Source organism: Branchiostoma floridae, chromosome 9, assembly GCF_000003815.2.
Source record: "Branchiostoma floridae strain S238N-H82 chromosome 9, Bfl_VNyyK, whole genome shotgun sequence".
NCBI classification, from domain to species: Eukaryota; Metazoa; Chordata; class Leptocardii; order Amphioxiformes; family Branchiostomatidae; genus Branchiostoma; species Branchiostoma floridae.
In genome coordinates this window covers 21,294,496-21,306,947 of record NC_049987.1, presented here as the reverse complement: position 1 = coordinate 21,306,947, position 12,452 = coordinate 21,294,496, and the positions used below count along the sequence as shown (strand labels likewise).

Here is a 12,452-nt window from a genome sequence, read left to right as displayed (position 1 = left end):
TATAATGTTTCCAAGTACCTTGCAGTCATTTTGGTCTCACCTGGATCACAGCAGATTGTCATGCCCAGCAGCAAGGAAATTATCTGCAGTTGTTGCACCTTGTTGCACACAGACTTGCTGCTACATGTATCTGTCCAGCAATGCTTCAGTCACATAGACTATGTAGAATCTAGTGAAATAAAAGGATCTCACTTCCTCATCAGGAAACTGTGATAACAGTTGCACCATACAAAATGTACATATGGACCATGAACATGGCATTACATATTAAACTTTAAGATGGTCAGTTTCAAGGTGTTCTCATCAAAGGAACATACAAGCTCTGAGACTAGAAAATGAAAGTAAAGGAGACTAGCAAAGAATGAGGCTTACTTACTTAAGATTAGCTCCAAAGTCCTTTACTTGTTGACACCTTTGGTAGAAAGGTCACAAGGAGACTGTCTTAAGGAATTTGTCTCAGCATTTCCTGTTGTCTTAATTCCTGGGCAGCTTTGAACTATGATAAGTTGAAGATGTCTCGTCCTATAAACTGTGTCTGTTGCACCTGCACCCCACCTTGCAACTGTGAGATTTAGATTGTTCAGGGTGCATGTTGATGTTATGCTTGGATGGTGGTTTTCCATGGCTTTGGTCTTTCGAAACAAGAACTTGTGTCATACAGACTTTCAGTAGGACATGTACGTACATGTACATGTATAGGATGCATTTACTTCAAGTGAACTGTTGCCAGTACAGCATCCAGCTCCTCTGAAATAAATGCCTTCATGCTGAAACTGAACACTAGTTCCTCTTTTAACAAAGAAAGTAAAAAAAAATCCAGACAAGACAAAAACAGAGAAAAGGCAATGCTTAACATAACATTTTCTTTGTGATTTTAGGTCACGTTGTCAGAATATACTGTAAAAATTTAAATGTTTTTAAGTTGCAGGGATCTAATTTCTCGGTAGCGGGAAAATGGAGTGTGTGCAGTAGTTTTGAGTTAAACGTTGTGGTAGCGCCATATGCTGTAGTCACATACTGTAATGGAAAAGTGTTTGTGATGGTTTTAGTTGGCAGTTAAGCGGCCATCACAAAAAACGCAAACATAAAAATACATGTAGTAGAAATAAGAAGTTATTTTTCAGACTGAAACTTTATTGATGGATCAAACAAGAAAACTGGTGACAAGGCTGAAGCCTGTCAAATGGAAACCCATTTGTGGAGATTATTTTAAACAGCACACAGCAAACAATGAAACAAGTCAGAACATAACAGGTCAAAAACTGCATTTTTCACACCTTAAGGTATCCACAAACAGACTAAATCTGAGCATCTGAGTAAATATCATGTTATCAAACAACTGCTTAATCCTTATGATATCAAGCCTTACACCAATGACTTAAAAGTTATTGTAGAAAAAGTCATTGTATCACAAAAACAAGTCCTATTTTCACCAAATATACCATAAATGATAAGGTAAATTGTATTAACAGCAAAAAAATTGTATTGATAAGAATACAAACAATTCTGATGATTCTTGTATAGCAAGCAAATATCATGTTGTCCTAGAATGCTGAAAACTGAAGCTGTGTTTATATCCTGCTTAATTATATATAGTATCCAACTAAAATCATAATTTTACCTGTATCCTTTGTTTTGTCATTTAGCCTTCTACACCACACAAACTATTTTAAGATGTCTTCAACATAAATTGGTGCAGAATCCACACATTTCATGGCTTCTGGGTATCTAGTTCCTGACAAATCATGATCTACATAATGTGTAGCTGTACAGTATAACTTCCCTTTGGGAGAACAGTGTAACCAATTTTGTAGGCACTCTATGGTGGCTGCTTACATAACAATTCCAATGACCACCTAAAATATGCACATCAATCCACAGTGACACGTAATTTCAAGCAATGTTTACAGATACAGAGATGACATCAGAATGTCCCTGCTGTAAATTGTATTTGTCTCAGATAGTTCTAAAAAGAAAGAAATCCTATAAAAGTTACAACTGTTTAATGCTAGCCTCTTTAGCAGGTTGACATATGCTAGTTTCTTGTAAGCCTTTTTCCCTTGACTGAAGGCAACCCTATGGTCTGATACCCCAGGCCTATACATTTGTGTGTTCCAATAATGCCCCTATATGTTGACACCTTTATGTTCCCACACTCCAATGTTTTTTAAGGTTAGGGTAAGGGTATATCAGAACGCGGTGGGACCGCGTGGCACGATCGTCAGCGCGTTGGTCTCAAGCCCAAGAGGTCCTGGGTTCGAATCCGCTTGTCGTGTCACCGGTCTTGTGCCCTTGGGAAAGGCACTTAACACGACTTTCCTCACTTAACTCAGGTGAGAATGAGTACCTAGCTGCGGCTAGTGGCAGTGACAGGCCTTTGTGGTGGTGACAGGCCATAGGGGCATGTTCGGGCATGACGCACCCGCCATGACACACGAGTCAGGGGTAGGAGGAACCCCTTGCATCCTTGGTCGGAAGTCCTCCTAGGAGACGGAAACTCCAAACAACAAACCTGCATCTGCTGGGGCCGTCTTACACGTTGCATACAGTTGCCCCTATAGGACTAGTGCGCCAGTGGACGAGAGGGTGGGGAAGGACGCGCACACCCCTCCTTCACCATAAAAACCCAAGTGCAGGCCAGGCAGACGGGTCGCCTGAAAACCCGTCTGCCTACCATTGTCTTCCGAGACAGATGGATGCCAACAACAACAATATCAGAACATGATGGTTTCGGAACAGAGGAATGTTAAAACATAGGGATGTTGGGACATAGAGGTGTCAGAACATATAGGAATATGGGAACATAGGGAAGTGGGAGCATAGGGGGTGTTAGAACATCATGGTGTCAAACATAGGGGGGTCAGAACGTATTGTTGTAAACCCCCTTAAGATTATTTAGTGCATCAAAGTTTCATAATGATTAGGGGCAACAGCACCATGTGCAGCAGCTGACACATTCTGGTAACCAGCCCGTGAACCAGATCCATTTGCAGGAGGGGGAATCTGGTTGCCTTGTTCATCAGTCCTGTACAGGTTCTGCCTCAGACCTGGCTGTGATGGAATGACATCACTATAACCCCCTGTACTTGTTGCTGTGCTACTCCTATCCTGCCCAGTCTGGACCTGACCACTGATAGTGACAGCAGATGGTAGGTTTGTGTTGGCAAAGGAAACTGTAGAGTTTTGGCTCGAAGGAGCTTCCCTGGTCCTACGCTTATGGATGCACCTTATAGTTAAGATGATGGCGCAGATGATAAAAAGTCCAACCAGTAGTACTGCAGCACCCAGCAGACCATTGAGGAAGGAAGGCAAGGAGAACCAAACAAGAGAAGGACCAGGTTTGATTTCTGTCAATTTGGGCTGAACATGTGTACTGGCTGATGTAGGTCTGGGTGTTGTAGAAGGCAGGCCCTGGGATGATTTTGCAGGATCAGACAAGCTAGGTGTAGAGTCAGCAATGTGTGTTACACTGGTCATGAGTGTTGTTGAAGATCGCTGCACAGTTGATGTTGATTTCTCTACATTATCAGAAGGAGAAGGACTGACTGTAGACAGACCTGGTGTAGAGACAGCGTTGTGTGTTGTGCTGAATGTTTTGGAGAATGTAGAAAGCAAAGATGTAGAAACTCCTGGCTGAACTACAGGAGACGAGGTGCTTGGTCTGGGAGAAGCTGTTGTCTCTACACAGATCAGATCTTCAGGATTTACATCCTGTAGTAAGCTTTTCCCCTGAAAGCTGCCAGGTCCTGCGCATGTGATTGTATATTCAAAAAGGTAAGAGCCAGTCATCTTTTGTTTAAAGGGGAGCATCCTACAGTCACACTGCCAGGGGTTAGAGCCAAGGTTACTTGTTGAGATGGAGGCCAGTATGTCATATGCCATGGGTGGCAGCGTCTCTATTTGGTTGTTTTCTATATCAATGTTTGACACAGTAAGATTTGAAAAGAGACCAACAGGGAAAGTGTTCATTCTGTTGTATGATAGGTCCAGACTTGAAAACTGTGGCAGGTTCACAAATGCGTCAGCTTCAATGGTGCTAATGCTGTTGTATGATAGGTCCAGACTGCTGAACTGGGGCAGATTTGTAAATATGTCAGCTGCAATGATGCTGATGCTGTTGTAGCTAAGATCTAGAGTTTGAAGCTTTGGAGTACTATTGAAAGTGCCTGCTTCAATATTGTTCATGCCATTCCAACGTAGTTCAAGAGTCTGCAGGTTCTCAAGTCCCTCAAACATATGAACTCGGAGACTGGTCAGTTGGTTCATATAAAGCCGTATCTTACGTATAGTGGTTGCATTATAAAATGCTTTGCTACTGATTGATGAAATCTGATTATACATAAGATTCAATGTTTCCAAGGCTTTATACCTCGTAAAGTCATACTGCCTCACGGTTGTGATTTCATTGTCAGACAAGGTAAGATAAGTGATGCTTATAGGCAAAAACTGAGGAACACTGTTGAGGCCCCTACTTCCACAGTTACAGGATGATGAACAGCTGCTGCTGCAGGGTGTGGTCAGTCCAGTTTCCTTCAGGATGATCAGCAGCAGAACCAGCAGTCTCTTCAGCTTGGCGGACATGTTGCCTGGAAAAGCAGATTACGTCCAGCCAGTCGGACATATTGTCATGATTGAGACTTGATTCAGGATATCGGTATTCTCAAGTAAAATACACTTTCAGCAACCATATCTTAGCACTACGTATATACAGGTACGTATCAAAGAGGTTGTAGACTTTGAACATGTATGGACAAATAAAAATTTCTACAAAAAAGCAAGGAGGGAGGTACAAAGTGCCTTTCCCAAGAGCACAAAACACAGTGAAGCCTGCCATGGATTTGAACTCAAAACATTTAGATTCTGTGTTTACCTCAAGACCTAATACATGATATATCTTTCAATACATTTGCAAATGGACAGTCTCACCTGGGTCACAGTACAAACAGTCACAGACTAGTATCCAGAGATTGTCCACAGTAGTTTGCCTCTTGTCGATACAGATTAGCTGCTACCTATAGCTTCAGTCACATTGACTTTGCAGAGTCTGATAAAAAAAGAGAATAAAATTGAAAGAATGTGATCTGATCTTCCTAAGTTCTTATCCCCCTATGTTCCAACATGACTATGTTCCATCTTCCCTATGTTCCAACACCCCTATATTTTTTAAAAGATCTGATGCCCCTATGTTCCGATACCTCTACCCCAATTTCTATGTTAGGGTTAGGTGTTGGAACATACATGTAGGGATGTCATAACATACAGGTGTCCAAGGGGTGTCCAAGCACTAAGGAGTGTCGGAACATATAGGGGTGTAACAGTTAAGGAAGAATATTATATCTACAAAAACAGTGTACTTCAAGTTTACTGGATTATTAGTTGTTTTTAGCAAACATAAACTCTTACTTACTTGCTTGCCAGGGAAATGGCATTAAAACTACATTCATTATGAAATCAAATTGACGGGTATAAACAAGACAATACTATTAGTTCTCAGACATGCCTTCAAATGCACTAATAAGTTTGAGACTAAAATGAGGAAGTATAAAAGGAGACTTACTTCTAAGTTTAGCTTCTCCTGTCCTGATAAGCACCTCAGACACAAGGTCACAGAGACATTAATGTTGAGATAGTTCAAGGAATTCCAAGTTCCCTGATCTAAGACGAGGTGAAAAAGTCTACTGTCTGTTCGACCTGCACCACTCTCCAACTGTGCAACTTGAATTGTTTTTGACCGTTAATGTAACATAGAGTGGTTCTGTTTTTACCCACCTTGTGAAACTTAAATTATTTTGATAGTGTACTGTATCATTTTCTTTGGCTTTGGCTTAATGTAAAAAAGAGGAAGTGTTGTTCCTGTTCAATGTGAATGTGAGCTGCTGTAAGTGTCCAAGTGGCAGAAGTCCAGTGTCATGCTGATATGAGATACCAGTTCTTCTTTCTGACAAAGCCAAGGAAAGGGAATAAAAAGTAGAATTCGACTTGAAACTTACTTGATACTACCCGGTATGAAAGACAAAGCCAGAAGAAAGAAATTGCATACTATTTTAGATTTTCTTTGTGATTTGGGGACATGTTCTTAGAGGTAATGATAAACAAGGCAAAAGTGGAAAGACTATTGGGAAGTGTTGACTGCTGTCTCTTTGGACAGCAACAATGACATCAATATTTTGCATCATGCACATACAGTCAAAGCTGCCCAAGAAGACCACTCATAAAAAATGTGCTCTATGTGGACAGGTGATCACTATAGACAGGTCATTGGGTCCTTATGTATTAGTTGGTCACTAGGACAGGACACACAGGTTTACTGTATAGCAATGCACTGGTATCAAAAGCTGAAGGAATGTGACACCATCATCATTCTTTCCACACACATCAAAAACAAGATGAAAGAATGTTTACCATCATCATTCATCATCATACTGTTACAAAACATATAATGGAAACAACATTACAATAAACACTTTGTGACCTTGCAGGTGGTGACCCATGTGGAGAAGGAGCTGGGGGTCAAAGTTCAGGAGGTGAAGATGGAGAAGTTGAAGTACTCATTCCAAATATGGACGGCGATGATGTCAGAGTCAGCTGACAACCAAACCTTCTGTGAGCTCATGTCGCACAATGAGAGTAACCCTGTCAACCCATATAAGGTAAGGACTGGTCTCAGAAATGCATATAATTTTATAAGGTCTTATTTTCAACGACAGGGAATGGACCGATCCCAAAACCCCGCCCCCTACTCGATCATGGTTCTATTTCGAACACCTCCGCCAAAAATAGCTATTTTTGTCCAAATGGGGGCAGTTTTTGATGGAGGTGTTCGATATAGAATAGGGAGTTCTATCTGTTCGATATGGCGTTTGACAGGATCGGTCCATTGTTTCCACTTGCATCATTGTGGATAGACACATAGTGACTTAAACCATGCATCACGGGTTCAAGTCCCATCATCTAGAACATGGTTTGAAACTTAAGCATTTGAGTGTCTTTTCCTCAAGGTATATACAAATGTAAGGTTCCTTCAACACAATCACAGTTGATGACTGGCCAATGTTTTAATGGACTACAATGTATGTGCCATCTATGTGCCGGAATTATGTGTCACTTGTGCTGCCTGAGGAAGATCATGGCTATGAAGTATGTACTGTTGGGTTTAGGAGAAAACACTTTACCCAGCCATTTTCCTGTTGTGTTATTCTGCAGGAGTTTGTTAAGTGGATGTTCGGGAAGTCAGAGCACACCCTACCAGCCATCGGCCTGGGGATGACTGAGTTATGAACTAAAGTGTACTATTTTCCTGTTGTTTTTATCCCACAGGAGTTTGTAAAGTGGATGTTTGGGAAGTCGGAGCACACCCTACCAGCCATCGGCCTGGGGATGACTGAGAAGGTGACCCAGCTGACCACCGAGCAGAACAAGAACTTTATCAAGATGTGTGCCAACCTCAAGACAGAGTTTGAGAACATGCTGGGAGAGAAGGGGATCCTGTTCTACCCCTCGCACCCCAAGCCTGCTCCCAAACACAACGCACCCCTCCTCACCCCCTTTAACTTTGCGTACACCGGGATTTTTAACGTCCTGGGTTTCCCGGTTACCCAGGTTCCCCTGGGGCTGGGGTCAGAGGGCGTGCCCCTGGGGTTACAGGTCGTGGCCCTGCCCTACAATGATCACATGACCCTGGCGGTGGCCGTGGAACTGGAGAAGGCGTTTGGGGGGTGGGTAAATCCGGGGAGGGTGGAGGAACCGGGAGACTGATACACAACAACAGCAGAAGTTTGTTTACTTGTTTATTTGTCTAGATTCACCACATTAGATAACTTAACACCTGCCATTGCATATATTTACACACCACAGGATATTACAGGTATATCATACCACACCAACAAGCTTTCTTGTTTCCCACTGTTTCTCAAATGATATGGAGAAACTGAGTATTAAGAAAACACTCGCAGGCATCTTAGCAAACACGTTCTCCAACATCAAGTCTACTTAAGGATAATCCTAACTCTGATACTTAATTGTCTTTTAATTGGTTTTTATTTTACCTGAGAATTAAGTAAATTCATTGGAATCAGGACTAGCTAGTATTTGTCTCAAAACAGGGTCACAGGAAAAACTGTATTCTACTTCTTGTCTGTTCTGTTTTTGAGACCTACATATATTTAGTACCAAGATAATCAACCAACTAGCACAGCAGCTGTGGTTTACTTACAGAAAACTTTTTTGGTACTTATTTAGTTTAGTTAAGTACTTACCCAACAGATGGTGCATAGGGTGGTGGCCATCTCCATTTTAATAGCCCTTAGGCCACACAACTCTATGTGATCCCTACAGCAGGGGGCTAGTCCACTGGTAGTGGTGTGTGACTGTGTTTAATTACTGTACTATTTCCCAAATGCTGAGTGCTCAGCTGACAAAGCAGTATGTACCATTTTTCAAGTCATTTTTCTGGGGATCAAAATCATGACCTACTGAACGCAAGGCGAATACTCTACTCACTTGGCTATTGCAAAGGTCTTGTTTCTATTAGTTTCATTGATTGATAATGATCTACATGTATCTGCAAAACTGATGTTGTTTTTCATATTCTATATCTCTACTTGATCAATGAATTTGAGAGGGCAAAACATGACCTTGTTTTGAAGCTGGTTGATTTTTAACAGGTTCAGAAATGAGATATATGATACCAAGTGCTCTAAGTGTGCAAAAATGAACTATTGAGAAGGTCTGTTTTTAGAGGAAAACTGTGTAAGAAATCATACCAGAGGGACCATGAAAAAAGTTACAAGGAAGCTAACAAACAAGGAAAGCGACTGTGAAATTATATTGCCGACCTACATGACATTGTATGATATGACTTTTTCACGACTTCCTGAAGGGTGTCTGGTATAGAAAATGATGGCAAATGATGCAATGGCTTCTTTTTCTTTCTAGACATGTCATTTTAGAATAGGGAGCGCATTATCTTCCAGTTATATATTTGGCAGCAGAGACCTACTTTTATCAATGACTATTTTGTTAGAGACTCCAAATGTTTTAAGATAATACAGTTCTCTCTTCGTTGCACTGAACTTTGTTATTTGCAACCTGTATGAGATATGTTTTAAACAGAAAACCTGCCAAAACCAACGCACATAAATGTTATCAAAGAATCTAGTCTTTGTGGTCTGAAATGCCAAAACTGGCATCAAAGTTGTTCGAATTCTGGTGTCAAAATTTTCCTCAATTGATGACGGTCAAATATCAAGGGCTGGATCAAGGGCAAATTTTAACAGTTATTCCTAAAAATGTACCGAAAAAACATGCAGGCAAACAAACTACCATACTAGTACTAGTCTAGCTGTTGTGCTCTTGATCGTGATCCCTGGTTTGGAAACTTCCAATAGCCTACACCTATTCTCGGCAACCATTTGAGCCATTGGTGTTAAGTGATTTTTTTATCCATTTAAGATGGTACAAATTATCAGAAAATGAGAGCATAGGATTTTTCTTATGCAACCAAAAGTTGACCAAGTTTTGGATATTGCTCTGGTTCCCTCATCAGTGTCTGATGACACCTTATTAACAGGAAAGATAGTTTTGGTTATGTAAGAAGAATCCCTAGCCTGGAAGCCAGTGGCCCGGTGAGGTAGACCCTGAACCAGAGGGTCCACCTAAAGGGCATGTTGGTCTTAGAACTGAGAAGTTGTCCTTCATGGGCCATGGAAACCGTGAGTCTGGTCCTCTTGTGTTAGGCTCTGTGGCTGGCCTTTTTTTATTTGGTCTTGTTGTTGTGCCCTATTATCTGAGTGTACACGTACAAATACACGTGTGTACATGTGTACATTGTGAATAAGTTCCTGATTGTTCCTGATTTCTGATATCTGTCCAGGTTGCCAGACCCAAGGCACCTGCTAAGAAGGCTCTGATGTGTTTTGTCCCTACATTTGTATGTATCAGTGTACAAATATGTGTCTGAATTGTGTTGTATAGCTAGTATATGTGCTGCTTTAGCATAACACACCAGCTTTGCAGGCATGCTGGTTATATTGCAATGAAGTTATATCATATCTGATGGTGATGTTTATATTTGCAAGTTATCACGTATATGTATATCTTATATATATATATTTGTGAAGTCTCAGTGTGTGTGTCTTCTGTGTAATATGTCACTTTGAAAAAATACATATCTTTGAGAAAAAAACGTAAGAATGATATTGTGTATGCTGCAAAAAATTATGTTGTATTTGTGATGATTTTGAAGCTGCTGTATATGTTCATATCCATGTATATTACACAGTGTATATTACTTGCTCGCAAATCTCATGATCACAGCACAGTGTGCTTATTATTTAACAGTTAGATATTCCATGCCTTTTCAATGATTAAAATGAAGGAAAAGATGTCCATGTTGTCCTTGGCTTCTTTGTGTTATTTTCTTCTTAGCCTACTTGTATAATATGTTATTGTACATAAAATGATATTTATTTATATTTCAAATTTTGTATTACTATTAGAATTGTGCTAGAGGCTGGAGATTTTGTTCTGTCTCGGTTTTCTCAGTTTACCAACCACCTATTAACCAGCCACCTGTTAACCAACCACCTGTTAACCAACATTCTGTTAACCAACCTCCTGTAGACCAACCTCCTGTAAACCAACCTGTTAACCAACTGCCTGTTAACCAGCCACCTCTTAACTAACCTCCTGTTAACTAACTATTAATCAGCCACCTGTTAACCAACCACCTGTTAACTAGCCTCCTGTTAACTAACTATTAATCAGCCACCTGTTAACCAACCACCTGTTAACCAACCTCCTGTAAACCAACCTCCTGTTAACCAACCTCCTGTTAACCAACCACCTCTTAACCGACCACCTGGTAACCAACCTCCTGTTAACCAACCACCTCTTAACCAACCACCTCTTAACCAACCGCCTGTTAACTAATTACATGTTAACTAACTTGTTAACCAACCACCTGTTAACCAACCTGTTAACCAACCAACTGTTAACCAACCACCTGTTAACCAACCTCATGTTAACTAATTGTTAACTAACCACTTGTTAACTAATCATCTGTTAACTAACCTCCTGTTACCCAACCACCTGTTAACCAACCACCTGTTAACCAACCTCCTGTTAACCAACCTCCTGTTAACCAACCACCTGTTAACAAACCACCTGTTAACCAACTGCTGGTTAACCAGCCTCTTGTTAACAGAGTATATAATAGGTCAATAATATCAAAATCATAACAAATGTGACAAGCAGACACATTTACAAAACATATATGACATCGTAGACGATGGGAGAACCATGATGATTTGACATGGGATTCTTACACAGTTGTCACAATAACCTATCTTCTGTTTTAGAGACTTGGACTCATAGAAGACGCGGCCTAAGGCATCTGTGTGTGTGTGAGTGCGTGGCGTGTGTGTGTGTGTGTGTGTGCGTACCTGTCTGTGTGTGTATCTATGTGTGTGTGTGTGTGTGTGTGTGTGTGTACGTGTGTTTGTGTGTGTGTGTACCTGTGTGTGTGTTTGTGTGTGTACCTTGTGTTTGTGTGTACATGTGTGTTTGTGTGTGTACCTGTGTGTGTATGTGTGTGTGTGTGTGCCTGTGCCTGTGTGTGTGTATCTATGTGTGTGTGTGTAGCAGCACAAATTATTTCCAAATTTATCACTGTCATTAACAGAAAACATCGGTCAACCGTCCGACGATTCAGGAAGTCGTGACTGTCATAACTATTGTTAAACAGGAAATCGGTATAATGATAGCTCATGGAAGCAAAACAAAACGAAAAGAAATCAAACAATGACCCTGATTGCGGCTTGCAACAGAATACATCGTAAAATGTCTTTTCTATGACTTAAAATGTCTTTTCTATGACAATGAATTACATAATCATGATAGCTGTAACGGTAATTCTGACGCGTTCGTTAGCCATTCACGCTTACAGACTACGCTCCAAGCAGATATGGGTTTGTCGTTTCTGATTCTTTCAAGTGATGTGAAACTGTCTTTAATAGAGAGAGAAAAAACATAAGAAGGCCAGAAGAAATGCGAAAAATGCGCACCGAAGCAATCCAAGGCCATAACGCTAGTTCACCTTTATATGTGCGGTAAATTAAAAGTGTATTAAGAATTATCAAGTAGACTGACGGTGGTTTCAAGTTGCAATATTTTCAGTGTAGTTTTAAACCACTGCCTGTTGACTTAATTTTCTTATATACCCGTCGGTTTCTAGATACAACGGATATAAGTTACCCTTCGGATAAAGGTGAACTAGCGTTACATCTTCTTGGAGATCAAAAGCCAGTGTCTCTCTACCCTCCCTTACCCCTTACTTGACCCCTTTCCTCGCGGCCCCTCACCCCGACGAACGTTTAATGACGGAAGCGCCTTAAACACCTGCCCGCTGCCGCTATTGTCCCTGCCGTGCTCCGCACCTGGTGCGGGAACAATGG

The 12,452-nt window shown here is 41.0% G+C and overlaps 1 protein-coding gene across 1 annotated transcript in view; it reads left to right on the top strand.

Annotated features, from left to right (window-relative positions):
• Positions 1-10,386, top strand: part of LOC118422753 (fatty-acid amide hydrolase 2-like) — a 49,837-nt gene extending 39,451 nt beyond the window's left edge. Inside the window, exons 7-8 of the mRNA XM_035830500.1 lie at positions 6,480-6,650; positions 7,318-10,386. Coding sequence (XP_035686393.1) covers positions 6,480-6,650; positions 7,318-7,755 — 609 coding nt within the window. The 3' untranslated portion in view covers positions 7,756-10,386. The remainder of the gene's footprint in view (positions 1-6,479; positions 6,651-7,317) is intronic.
• The last annotated feature ends 2,066 nt before the right edge of the window (positions 10,387-12,452 follow it).